Consider the following 14,214-nt stretch of genomic DNA (forward strand, 5'->3'; position numbering starts at 1 on the left):
CTCACCCTCATGTTGTTCCAACCCCGTAAGACCTTCGTTCATCTTCGGAAAACGAATTAAGATATTTAAGATATTAAAATCGCTCCTGCATACAGTCCATAGGCTTCTTGAGGGACTGGCTCTTGCCGTCCCCGAAAAGTCATAAAAGACATCGTTAAAATAGTCCAAGTGACTACAGGGGCTCAATCTTAAGTTTATCAAACGACGAGAACACTTTTGTGCGCAAAAAAACAACAAAAATAACGACTTTATTTCAACTATTCGTTTATTTCTCCCTCTGCGCGAGTCAGCTAACTAGTTTAATAGCGTAAGCTTCTGTTATTGTACGTCACACGCATCACACACACATGACCAGCGTCGACCAATAGTGAGCCTACGTGTGACGTAGCTCTACGCAATCACACTACGTTAACGGACTATAGGCTTATGGAGAAGGAAGTGAATAGTTGAAATAAAGTCGTTATTTTTGTTGTTTTTTTGCGCACAAAAGTGTTCTCGTCGTTTGATAAACTTAAGATTGAGCCCCTGTAGTCACTTGGACTATTTTAACGATGTCTTTAATGACTTTTCGAGGACAGCAAGAGCCAGTCCCTCAAGAAGCCTATGGACTGTATGCAGGAGCGATTTTAATATCCTAAATATCTTAATTTGTGTTCCGAAGATGAACGAAGGTCTTACGGGGTTGGAACAACATGAGGGTGAGTAAATACTGACAGAATTTTCATTTTTGGGTGAACTAACGTTAACCCTTTAATGTTGGATTAAGTGCAGTGTTAAAGCCTCTTTTGCTCTGAAAATATTTATACTTACAATTTGAGAGAACTCTATCTGTTGGACAAATCTTAAATTAATTTATATTAATAACAAAGTAATGGATTATCATGAGTTATACCGTATTTTTTGGGTACTAGGTTAGGATCATGCTGACATCACTGACTGAATAGGGGGCAACATAAGACACTTTGAAATATCTTTACACCCAGTAACACCTGCTTCAGAGTTTATATCACAAGTCTTGACACCTTGCTAATATTTATTGAAGGGAAAATATGACTGTCATGAATATTTTCGTCGCACGTGAGATTGCACTGAATTTGAAGTTGGTGATGTCATTCCAGGCATGGATGGATGAGACGCGTGTGAGAGGAGGCTGTCGGAAAAGACTTTGGGGGAGATCCCTCAAAACTTGAAATCAATGACTGCGGCTTAAATAAAACTTGTCGCTGGTCCGAACACTTCTGACAGCTGGACACACAAATGTTCAATCTGTATTGTGTGTTTGCGAGATCTGTCATCTTTCTAAAAGCCGACAATGAACATACAAAGTTGAATTCCAAAATGGTTGCAGAGGTTGTTGTTGCACTGTTGGCTGTTGTCATGTCCCCCCAGTGCCTGTAGTTGTGCTGTAAGAAGCCTCGCATCCGATGACTAAACCAACACCCCCTTCTCTTTGTGTACGGCTAGTTTTATTTAACTAATCGACAAAGATGTGCCTGTAGGATTCGTGCAAAATTGTATCCACGCGTTAAAAAACGAAATCTGCTAGCGTTACATTGAAAGGTAGAGGCGGAATATCCCCGCTGAGAGGAATAGCCGTCGACCGTATGAAAAGATCAGCGTAGCTAGTTTAGCACAGGCCGCAGTGTTCGGAGGCTGAGCTACTCCCGGGAAGCAACGGACTCAAGTAAAGGCGGAAGACCGCTTATCACGCACTGCAAGGCGGGTGTCTCGCTACTCGACTCGGGGGGATTCGGGAAGTTTCACAGGCCAACGGTAACTACGAATTGCGCAGAAATAAAGGAATGTTTGTCGTCAAAATGTGTATCTGATATAAATTTTATTGCAATATTACTAAAACGTAAACTCACGAAACTAATCAAAATTTAACTAATAAATAAAACCCCGAAACTTTAAAATGTCTCCGGTCGTCGACAACGCGTATTCTCATTTGACAGGTATTTTGCTTATAATCGGTCCTGAGTGTTTCTCACACATTAAAAACATTCCGACGACCGTTACAAAGTTTCAAAATACGCTCGAAAATATTTGTACGACGCAACAAAGAAATAACATCCTCCCGCTCGGATTTTGACCGTATCTTTCGGAAAAAGAATTAAATTGTTTCTTCAGGCGCTTCACCCAACTTGCTCAATCCTTGCCTCAAAAGTAACTGATAGTGCTGCCCAAGTACATGATAGAGTAGTAGGCGGGTTGTCCACCGTCCCCTTGCGTTTTCAAAGTTGCTTTGCATGTCAAACGTATTGTACTCTGCCCAAACACTTTTAGTTTTACGAGCCATCGTTTTATGATTTAGTGTTTCACCTGCTTAAAGCTCTGCTTACACCAGCTGTTTTTCTCAAGTGTCATTGATTGATTGAAACAGGGGCTACTTTTCCTCCTTCCTGTCACTTTAATATTTAATGGTTTGAGCTGTTTATGCTGAGCAGCCTACACACTGCATGCTTTCATGAGTGCTTTAAAATGCAATGTTCAGATTTGTTAGGTGTTGGAAGTGACTGCAGAATCTATTGAAAGCTATTTTAAAACGACCTGCTGATAAGCGAGCGTGTCATTTTTATATTCATGGTTTTATTATAGTTGTTTGTCATTTATAGTTAGTACAGATGCATAACATTCATAATTTTGTATACATTAGTGAGTGCTAGAAACTCATTATGAAGGAGCACAATAATAATGGGAGAGCTGAGAGGTTTGATCATCATTATGTCTCTGCAAACTTTGCAGTTTAGGAGAGCTGTAAGGGAAACTGGAGCTTCCTGCAATTAAAATCAATAAAATGAATATTACAGTAAAGGCTGGAATACACTACACGAAAGAGATTTTAAAGAAGTAGGTATTATACACTTGCCGACTTTGTAAATAATTACAGAGAAAAACTGAGCATCACATGATACTGACTGAGGAGAATCACACATTACCAGTCATTCCGAACACAAAAAAACAAATGCAGAAACGGGCACCTTGTTGTATGGAGACGAATGACAAATGAGAACAAAGTGTTCAAAATCAAAATATCGAAGATGTTTGATATCCTCCGTCAAGATGGAATGTCGTCTGAAGCAAAAAAAAAAAAAGTCAGAAATCATCTGCTGTATGAAAACTAACATTGAGTTCTCTAAACTGCAAAATGGGGGAAAATCTGGGCAAAAGTCATGTAGTGTATTTCAGCCTTTAAAGTATAGTGCATATTATACCTTTACACCTTAATTGTATCAATAGACATATACATATATATAAGACAATTTTAAGTAATTTTCTCCAAAAGAGAAAAAGAAGCTCTCCAAAAGAAACTGAATTTTTCTTTTGGTAGTTGACTCAATACTTTCATCACAATCACATACCGTGTTTTTTTTTTTTTTTTTCATCAGCTGATGTTCCGTAGAGTTCCAGCCCTGGGATGTATGAAGGCAAACACATCCACTACTCGGAGGTGGACCACAAGCCTCTGTGTTCATACAGTCCAAAGCTTTGCAAGCAGCGCAGGCTCAACGGTTATGCTTTCTGCATCCGCCATGTGCTCGAGGACCGGACCGCTCCATTCAGGCAGTGCGAATATGTAGCCAAGTACAATAACCAGCGCTGCACCAACCCAATACCCAAGGCTCACGACCGCAAGTAAGTTTGTGGATTAACAAACGTTGAAAGAAAAGACGTGCATGTTTAAAATAATACTGAAAACAATCTGTTTGTCTTTTAGGTATTGTAATAGTCACCTTCAGGTTATGGGTGTCCTCCCCAAGAAGGAGCGAAAGAAGAAACAAGATACCATTGAGTCTTTGGCCCTCAAAATTACGGTTCCATCCCTGGCTCTGAAAACTCACAACGGTCTCGAGCTTTTACCTCCATCCCCACCACCCTCCTTGGCTTGTCTACTCCCCTCAGATCCCTTCGCCTTTTGCAGGGGAGAAAAAATGTTAAAATCAAGTGGCACATTCCTGAAGAAACCCCAAGAAAACCAAGCTCTGAACCATAAGCAGAAACAGCAAGTTCACAGTGTTCCAGCGTTCCCAAACCATCTCAGAACCTCCGCTCTTTCTTCAACCCTTCCACGTTCTTGCCTCCCTCCTCCGCAGACTGGAAGAACCACACAAACACCCATAGTTCCCTCCTCCCCCAACGCAGCAACCCTACAAACCCCTGCAGTTCGTTCAGGTCCGTTATTCAAAACCTCATCCACACTTCCAGACAGCCACCAGGGCTCAGAAGACATGGCTCCAATTGATAACAAAATTAAACTGGACCTCAATCATGCGTTTGATAAAAAGGTTGCCCCTGCAGTTTCAAGCCGTAATGACATACATGGACAATTAATAAAAGTGTGCTCGGTTGCTATGCGGCAACAAGCTCCATGTTTGCAGAAGTTCCATAGATTGATGGACCAACACAAGGGGAGGTACCAAGACCTGAACCCACATTTAGGTAGGTGGTCATTTTGACATTTAAAAATTAGTTTTGCTTTAGTTTGTTTTAATGACAAACACAGCTTGTGTTCTAGGGCTTGATTGGTCAGAAGACAGTGAAGAGGAAGATGGAGAGTTGGGGAAGCTAGTGTCATATCAATGCAAGAGACTACAAGAGAAGCACTTTGAGGAAAGGTACAGTAATCAATCAGTCTGACAATCATCCATCCTCCACCTAATTTAATGCCAAATGCAAAGATTAACCCATATTATAATGCAGATCTCTGGAATACTTGATTCTGATTGGTCAGTTGTCTTATTCTGCAGCTAAATTCTTTTTTAATGACTGCTAAACTGCAACTTCTCGTATCACTCCATGGCTTCTTTCTCACGTAATAGAAAAAATATTCTCAAATGAATATTTATATCACCCTTTCACACAAAAAAGTAAAGTACAAATAGAATTTTCAATTGTTTCAGTGATCTTTAAAGTCATATTTGGAAGGTAAAAACAAGACTTTCAACAACTTTTTAAGAATTGACATGACTGTTCATTATGGATGAGGATTCATTAATAATGTCAACTACTTATTAATTTCTACCCGATAAAATATTTTAGAGCTTGGCATACTGCAAATACAAATGTATACATAATACCAAATATTTATTCATTATAAAATATGCTTTAAAAGCTACACGCACCTCTTCAATTATAACATGCTAGAAACATAATCACTGCAGTAATGATCCAATCATTAACTCGTAAGCATTTATGCCTTTTTTAAATCCATGGCATGAATATGAATGCTTATTTCCATTCTGTGACCGACCAGTGTATCGAAACCCACACTTTGAAAACTGCCGATCTAGAGAAATCTCTTTCCTGTTTCGCAGTGCTAGCAGTTCCCGTGCTGAGCGTTTGGCAGGCTTCTGCTCATACCTGAGACAAAAACACACACACCTTTGCAGGGAGCAGAGGGGCTTCAGGAGAGAGAGAAGATCCCAGCATGCCCTTCACAAAGCCCTGCTGCAGGCAGCAAGAGAGGAACCTCAACACACCGCACAGCTTATTCAGGAACAACATAATGAGACCTCCACACCCTCCAGGTAAAAACAAACAAGCACATGCATTAGGTGTGTAACAATACATTATGTGTTGATGCGATATGATGTATTGATGCAATGCATCATATCGCATAAACTTTGTCAAGTGTGTAATGTTGCTGTTTGAGCATAAAAAAAGATCTGCAAAGTTACAAAGTTCAGTCCAAAGGGAGCTATTCTCTACATCAGTAAACTCTGAAACGCCTCGATTGTAGTCTGAGTTTTCTTCCAGGAACATAGACGTCACAATATTCCGAATGCAAATAATTCCCGCAAAAAATACGCAAAGAAATGGGTGAGTTGTGTTTATAGTGTGTTTTTCCACCCCAGGCCTAATGCGGTTATGGAAAGGGGCGAGAGATTTCCGAAACATGCTAGAATTGGTTGATCAATAACAACACACTGATCCAGCTGACCAATCAGAGCGCATTAAGCATTTTGGAAGGAGGGGCTTCATAGAGAGAGAAATTTAACGGAGCGATACTGACAATCTGGGAAGAGAATAAGTGAACATGTTGGAGAATATACTCCAACAGTATAAAATATGTGAACATTTTTGTTTTTTATCGGTCAAGCATGAAAAACCTGTTCTAGTAGACCCCAAATACAAAATCAAGACTTCGCGAAAGGGTCTTATTTAAAGGGGACATATGATGCTAAATCCACTTTTTTAGCCTTTAAATGCATTTTGTTGTGTATTTGGAGTGTTTGTAAGTACTGAAAAGATGAAATTATTCTCTTCAGGTGCTTCATTTATATCTTTATATTCTGTTTTGGTCATATTTTTCAACCTGTTCAGATTTTTCTGTTCTCTATGACGTTTTTTGAACAATTACGTCACAGAATTTGCAGCAGAACTGCCAAATAAGGACATTGACTACCGGCCCAACACTTCGAGCAATCCGCCATTTTTATTTCTCACTCCGATTTTGTAGTCCAAGCTCAATGATGCAGAAGTTACGAGGGGGCAAGTCAAAATGTTCGGTTGTTGGATGTAGTGACCCCAAGCACTTAAAAGATTCCCATTTCAACAACCTCCGCCAGTATAAAGAGGGTTTGCCGATCGACTTCGTCTGAATGAGGGGTCAATTCCTTCTATCTTTGGAGAGGTGTTTCTTAAAACACATGGTGGTCATGGTTTAGCAGTACCTTTGTCTTTCTTTGTTTTTGTTTTGAAGTAACGTTACACGTCTGCAGTATTATTGTTCTTGAGTTTCATCAATGGTCATTTAGCTGCTGTGTTTTCGGATTCTTTTCTAAACGTATCATACTATCAATACAGATTTTTAAGAAATGATCGTAGTCATTTATCTGGTTAGTTTGGTTGTTTTAACAAGAGAAATAATCGACTTTCACTTATAACATAATACAGTTACATACCATTGCACTACGTCCATATGAAGACATTGTTCTGCAGGTTCATCGTCTTCTTTTTCAACTTGCTCGCTCTGGCTCGAACATGTAAAGGCGCTTTTCCACTGCATAGTACGGTACGGTTTGGTTCGGTACGTCTCACTTGTGGTGCTTTTCCACTGCATGGTACGGTACAGTACGGTTCGCTTCAGGTTGCTTTAGGCGCTTTTCCACTGCATAGTACGGTACGGTTCGGTTCGGTACGGCTCACTTGTGGTGCTTTTCCACTGCATGGTACGGTACAGTACGGTTCGCTTCAGGACGCTTTAAATGGTACCTGGTCTGTTGAGGTTCCAAGCGTACCGTACCGGTACTAAAATGTGACGTGAAACACTGCAGATCACTGATTGGTCAGACAGAATCGTCACTACCAGCGTCACTACTAGCGTCATTGGATTTGCGACACGAGACACTTTTTTAGCAGTATTTTTGTTTTGCTGCCATCAGCCTCATTTTAAACACATTTTTCCGTCTAGCAGTTAAAAACAACCACATACCGAGAATCAGGAACACCATCTCCTCGATAGTCTCCATTGTTCCTGTGTTGTGGGTTTGAAAATGTGGCGCTTTTAAGATGATGTCATGGCAGTAGAGGCGCGCGCAAATAACGATCAGTCCCACACACTTTGAAGGGGTACTTCTGCAGTGGAAACGCAAAGCGAGCCGAACTGTTCCGCGCCGAGTCGAAGCGTACTGAGCCGAACCGTACCGTACTATGCAGTGGAAAAGCGCCATAAGGCTTGATGGACAAGTCCTCCATTGTTGACAGTTTGTTAAAATGTGAATAAAAATGTTATTTGACGCTATGTAATCGTATATCTCTAATCAAACTACAAAAATGTCCGAACTGGGTGGAGTTGAACCGAGTGTGAACTCCGCGACTTGGAGAGCAGGCAGGGTATGATACATATTTAAAGAGGCCCATCAGAAAAGGGGCTTGTGGAGCTATAATAATGAGGAATTCAGACCCAAGCATTGCAGTTTCGCTTTATATAGAACACAAATGTATGATTTATATGTAAAAAAAGAATGATTTAAAAGCATGATATGTACCCTTTAAAAAAAAAGTAACTTTTCAATCACAGGCAATCTTATCAATTCCTATCCTAATAGTATCTCTTCAAGATTTGATATATCAGCTAATTTCGTGTTGCTGTCTAAGAGTATTAATACCAGATCTATCATATATTGTGTTGCAATGTCCGATCTACACCCCTGATGTGCTCGTCTCGACATGCTTTCATGTTGCAGTAGTTTGTATTCTTGTTTTAATTCCACAGCACGGCAGTACCAATGGCTGGAGATGACTCAGGTTTATGCTTGGCTATCGTGAAAGGCGAAGACTGCAGAAATTCAGCCTTACCGTTCACCAGGCACTGCTTTCAACGTATCCTCTCAAAGTTCTTTACAATAGCTGACTGCTTTTGGCTGTTTGTCTGCATTCAGAGCAATTTTTCCTGTGACTTCAACTAACCATCTTCTTTGGTGATTGACCGATCGACTTTGGTTCGTTCCCTGTGTTGTGTCCTTAATGGCACTCTGTAGATATCCTTCAGAACCGCTCACAGCAGCTGTTCTCAAGCTGCACGGCTCGCTTTGCAGATGGAGCTCAGTGTTCCATCCCTGTCTTTGACATCACGCACCAGACACCACTTTGTGACGAGCATGCCAAGAAAATGGTGAGAAACAGAAGACTGTTTCATTTCGTAATAAACTTTTTGCTAGTTACTCATTTAAGCATATGTGGGCTAATGGTACTTTACAGGACAATTTCCTGCGAGGTGATATCAGCCGGAGAACGTACCACCACCACCAGCAGATTCAGCGGCACAGGCCAATGAAGAAAGCCAAGCCTCCAGCACTCAGTAAGAAGCATAAGAAGAAAGGCAAGCGAGGAGCACCAAAGCGCCCTCAGAAACCCATTCCTCCTGCGCTACCCCAGGGTAACCTGGGAATGCCTTCCATTTTGTGCCTGCCCACTCAGCCTTCTGGCATAAGGTGAAAACCGAGTGTGTTTGTATGTGTGTATTTGCGTATGTCTGTGAATGCGCACTCATTGTTTTTTTTTTTTTTTTTTTTTTCAGGAGCCCTTTAACTCCTGATTTAAGTGCAGATGAATTTCCAGATGACATCACCAATGACATCAGTGACATTCCACATGACCTAGAGTTGAATCAGGAGGATTTCTCGGATGTTCTGCCTCGACTCCCGGATGACCTGCAGGACTTTGATCTTTTTGAAGGTAAACATGCTATAATATTATGGAAGGGTAATGATACAGATTATTAGATTTTGATTTGATTTCTGATTCATTTCTGTTTATTTCAATTATAGTGTCTATTTTACTTAAAAAGTGGACATTATAGTTAATTTATTCATTAATTTATTCATTTTTGAAGGGAATTAAAATTGTATAACAGGGCCCAATAAATGCAGTTAAAAAGTTATCATAAAATTATAAACTCATTAACACTTTATGTATAATATATCACTGTATTATACATTAATTACGACATATATATATATATATATATATATATATATATATATATATATACACTCACACATTACTGTTCAAAAGTTTGTGGACGTTAAGTCTCTTATGCTCATCAAGGATGCAAAATACAATAAAAACAGTAATATTGTGAAATTTTATTACGATTTATTAAAGCGTTTCTCCGTTTTAACATATTTTGAAAGGTAATGTATTCCTGTGATCAAAGCTGAATTTTCAGGATTATAACTCCAGTCTTCAGTGTCACATGATCTTTTCACAAATTATTCTATTTCTATTTCTTAAGACATTTCTTATTATGAAAATATTTTATATCATTTTATATCATTATATAATTTCTTAAAATAGTTGTTGCTTCATTTTTTTTGTGGAAACCATAATGATTATTTTGCTATTTTGAAATAGATTTTTTTGTAACATTATAAATGTCTTTACTGCCTCTTTTGATCAATTTAATGCATTGTTGATGAATAAATTATAATAAATAATAAATTTGGAACTGATTGTTTAAAATATTCCATCACTATAACTTAATTCAGTGAAGGATCCATCCGACTGATTAAAATGTTTGACTTTTAATCTATCTGATTAATTTAACTGATTCATTAAGATGACAGAAAGTGTCATTTGTCCGTGATTGAGATTTACACTGGTTTCACTGTTATAACTCAACTGAAGACCTGTTTTATTTTTTGCTTTCATTTTGTGTTTGTCTGCAAACTTGGGATAAATATGATGTCATTTGCTGTATGGGGCTGCAGGAAAAAAGTAATTCAGGCACAGAGTTAAAACAAAAGGGATTTTGAGAATTGATATTTTTACCCTTATACACTTTATGCTTTCTATGTCTGTTCTTTCTCTGGTAATAGAGAGCCTAAGTCCCGCCCCTCCACTTCCGGCTCATGGGACCTTGTTTCGGAAAAAAATATGAATGGTAGTCAATGGCGAGAGACAACTTACCTTTTTATTCCGTCTGAACTGTGCCCTCAATTACACATATGATATTTGTCAATTTAAAAGATCATTCTGAAAGTCAAAAACGTCGCAGTTTGTCATAAAACAGAAGAGTAAAATTTAGTTTAATGTGAAAATCGCTCTATGAACTACATCCCCCGGGAAGCGAAACAACGTGTGAGATCCGCTGCTCATGTGTGAGCAGTCTGGTACAAAACACATGGTATGACGGTGTAACGTTAGGATTATAACGTAAGACTATAGAAACAATGACAGACAATAGCCTCAGTAAAGTTAGCTTCATTCATTGAGAGAAAATGTGCGCTTTTGGGGTTTGTAGTCTTTGTAATTACGTATTTTCACAGTCTTTTACCTCAACGGTTTTACAGCAAACTGCGACTTTCTTTACATTAAAATGTATCTTTTAAATTGAAAAACATCATATGTGTAATCCAGGGCACAATTCAAACGAGATCAAAATATTTGTTGTCTCTCGCCATTGACTACCATTCAATATTTTTCCGAAATAAGGTCCCATGGTGGTCGACCGGAAGGGGAGGGACTTAGGCTCTCTATTGCTCTGTTTTCTTTTCTCATTCGCTAATTCATGTTCATTTGTCATATAGGTAAGAATAGCGAGCTGTTGCCCACGTCTGAGGAAGCCGAGGAATTGGTTCGCGTTCTGCAGGCCATGAGCTCGTACCCAGAATCCCTTGCATGTCTAAGCGGAATGGCTGAGCTTGGTCCCGTAGAAGGGGTGGATTGTCGCAGCATGCCGGGGGGAGTCGTGGATCTACTGAGTGCGCGGCTATCTGCTGAAACCCTTTCCAGCCTGGAGCTGGACCCCAGTCTGCTCCCCACCTCTGAAGACGCTTTCCCCCCATCACCTCCATCACCACAGCCCCCTCTGACTCCTCCATCCTCTGTGGGGCATCTCACAGACAGCACATACACACAGAGACAACCTCATCTCCTAGCTAAGATGGATAATCCCAAAGCAGGTCTGAGCGATCTGCCCCTTTGCAAGGACGAGGACATCTCTCACGGCTCGTGGGGCGTTCTCGCCCTTCCCCTCAGCGACTCCTCGCAGTTTCACAGCCTTATCGCCTCAGACGGCCTGCTGATGTCCACAGCCCTCTCAACGCCAATGACCCCCGTCCCCTCAGCCCTCTGTCAGCCCAGTTCGGCCCTCTCCGCTTTGCATCAGAGCAGCCAAACTGTCCCCGTCACTCCCTCTACACCCACATCCTCACCCTCATCACCAATGTCCCAAACCAAGCACCTTCTCCCCCCACTGTTCAATCACTGTGGGATCCCAGCAGACTTACAGCCGCACCACAGTACAACGGCGCACCCTATGGACCAGGCCTGAACTGCAGGCAGAACCAATTATTTGCTACAGTCAGTGTTCAGGGAACATGTTGCAGGTGATTTTATTATTATTATTTTTTTTAATGTCAGGGTCATTGTGTTTGTCTCCTCAGTCCTCTGCATCTTTTTCCCTCACAAAGAAAGAACATCAAGCAATAAATTTCCTCGTTGGCGACGTAAATTAGTTGCTTTTTTCAAAAAGCAAGCATAGATGGATTTTAGCCATTAATATCACTTGTATCCTTAAACACATATTTAATATATTTATAGAGTAGCAGTCTGCACAGCTAGTTTTATTGATGAGTGAAAATGTTTGGTAACTGTTGAAGATGTGGTTCTCGTTTAGAGGTAATGGGCAAGTTGGTCAGTGGCAAACATGAGGAGAAAGGTGTCATGGTTGTATCACTATTTTGTCCCGTGTGATGATTAAAAAGCTCATTGTTTTGGCAGATGGTGTTTGTGCTTTTAGTAGCCGTTAAACTATGGGGTCTTGCTCTAAGTGTAAGTGCCTGCCATAAAAGCTGTGTAATACCTTAATAATTAGTGTATTGCAAATCAACTTAAATTACACTTTGCGTTGTCACAAAAATACACCCCTGAAACTATTTAAAGAGGCATTTATTCCGTTTTTGAATCCTCACGCAATGACCTTCTCACATTACCGTAAAGTTACTCAGTGTTAACTTTGATTCTGAGTGTTCGATGTGCTCCTGTGTAAGGCCTTTAGCTGAAGTGATAGCAGTTGTGGGAAATATGGTGTAAAGCTATAGTTGGTTATCTTGTCATGGCTTTTAAAGAGTAGTTATGATGATGCCTTTTTCATTTCATGCCAAGTCTACATTTGCATTTTCCCATTTATGTTCTTTGCCGATGCTTTCTTACCAAAGCGGCTTCCAAGAAAGCCTCTTTTTATGTCCACGCCAGAAAATATCTTTATATCAGTATATCTAACTGAACCAATATAATGAAATCATGTTTGGGCAGTAAAGCTTTTAAAGAGAACAGTTAAGTATAACCTTGATTCAGTGTCATTATAAAACGAATAATGATGTAAACTTGTGGTTCGGGTAGACTTGCCGTTACCGGATAATGCTGCTTTTATCAACAGGCATACTGACAGATATCCTTGCACACAGAGGGGTCGTCTCATATACTTTTTATACTTATTCACTGAATGTATCAAGTCAACAACAAAAAAAAAGTTTATTATAACCTATTAAAATGTTATGGTCCTCTTCTTTGTTCAAGGTATTTTTATGTCTTGACATGTTTACTTTTGTTACTTAAGTGCTTGGATGTGGGCGTGTGTGTAGACAATGTGTAAGAGAAATTCTATTTGTTTTATTTGAAATGTGTGAATTAAAACTGCTATGACCATGACTTTTGTGCACTCATTATTTCAATGTACTGTCGGCAGCAATTTGTAAGGTTTTCTGCTGCAAAGAAAACACTGATGACACTTAAAGGGATAGTTCACTTTTAAATTAATTTTTGATGTGTTTTAGCTTACCTCGAGGGCATCAAAGACGTAGGTGTCTTTGTTTCTGGAGTAGTTTCAATTTTGATATTTTTAAGTCAAACCGTTCTTGTCTGTCAGTCATATAATGGAGACCTATGGGGTCCACCTAAAAGCATGCTCAGAGAAGTCCAGATTAAACATGATTTAATGACTCGTAAATGTAAGTACATATTGATGGCCTAAGACACGAAACAAGTGGTTTGTGTGAGAAAACAAACAGTATTTATATCGTTTCTACCTCTTGTAACCACAGCCACAAAGCGCCTGTGCCCTTAGATCACTTGGACGTGGCTGTGCTTATAAGAGGTAAAAACGATATAAATACAGTTCATTTTCTCACACAGACCACTCGTTTCGTGTCTTAGGCCATCAATGTGTACTTACATTTACGAGTCATTAAAGGAGTAGTTCACTTTTGAAAAAACTTTTGCTGATAAATTACTCACCCCCATGTCATCGAAGATGTCCATGTCTTTCTTTCTTCATTCGAAAAGAAATTAAGGTTTTTGATGAAAACATTCCAGGATTTTTCTCCATATAATGGACTTCAGTGGGAACCAGACGGTTCAAGTTCCAAAATAAAACTTTAAGTACAAACTGCAAACTTGTTCAAAGGGCTTTAAACGATTCCAGACGATGAATAAGGGTCTTATCAAGCGAAACCATCGCTCGTTTTATTAATAAATAACAAAGTTTAAGTTTTATAAGCTCAAACGCTCGCCTTGCTCTGTTCTGTAACGCACTCCTGTTCGAACTCGTTCATTAAAATTAACAAATCTTTTTCCGAGTCATTCGGTTCATTCGGCGAAAGAAACGAACGAATTGATTCGGAAAAAGATTTGTTCATTTTGAACGAGTTCGAACAGGAGAGTCACGAACGTGCACCACAGAACAGAGCAAGGCGAGCGTTTGATCTT

At 39.7% G+C, this 14,214-nt stretch overlaps 1 protein-coding gene across 1 annotated transcript; it reads left to right on the top strand.

Moving 5' to 3' along the window:
• Positions 1 to 1,035: 1,035 nt before the first annotated feature.
• On the top strand, positions 1,036 to 13,158 carry ino80db (INO80 complex subunit Db). Its single transcript, XM_039689317.2, has 10 exons — positions 1,036 to 1,773; positions 3,390 to 3,636; positions 3,719 to 4,440; positions 4,517 to 4,616; positions 5,316 to 5,528; positions 8,219 to 8,325; positions 8,484 to 8,617; positions 8,704 to 8,936; positions 9,023 to 9,180; positions 11,034 to 13,158. Exons 2-10 carry the CDS (start codon positions 3,419 to 3,421, stop codon positions 11,777 to 11,779), a joined length of 2,631 nt encoding a protein of 876 aa, XP_039545251.2. The 5' UTR covers positions 1,036 to 1,773; positions 3,390 to 3,418; the 3' UTR covers positions 11,780 to 13,158.
• The last annotated feature ends 1,056 nt before the right edge of the window (positions 13,159 to 14,214 follow it).

Source organism: Pimephales promelas, chromosome 8, assembly GCF_988280905.1.
Source record: "Pimephales promelas chromosome 8, fPimPro1.hap1.1, whole genome shotgun sequence".
Classification (NCBI taxonomy): Eukaryota; Metazoa; Chordata; class Actinopteri; order Cypriniformes; family Leuciscidae; genus Pimephales; species Pimephales promelas.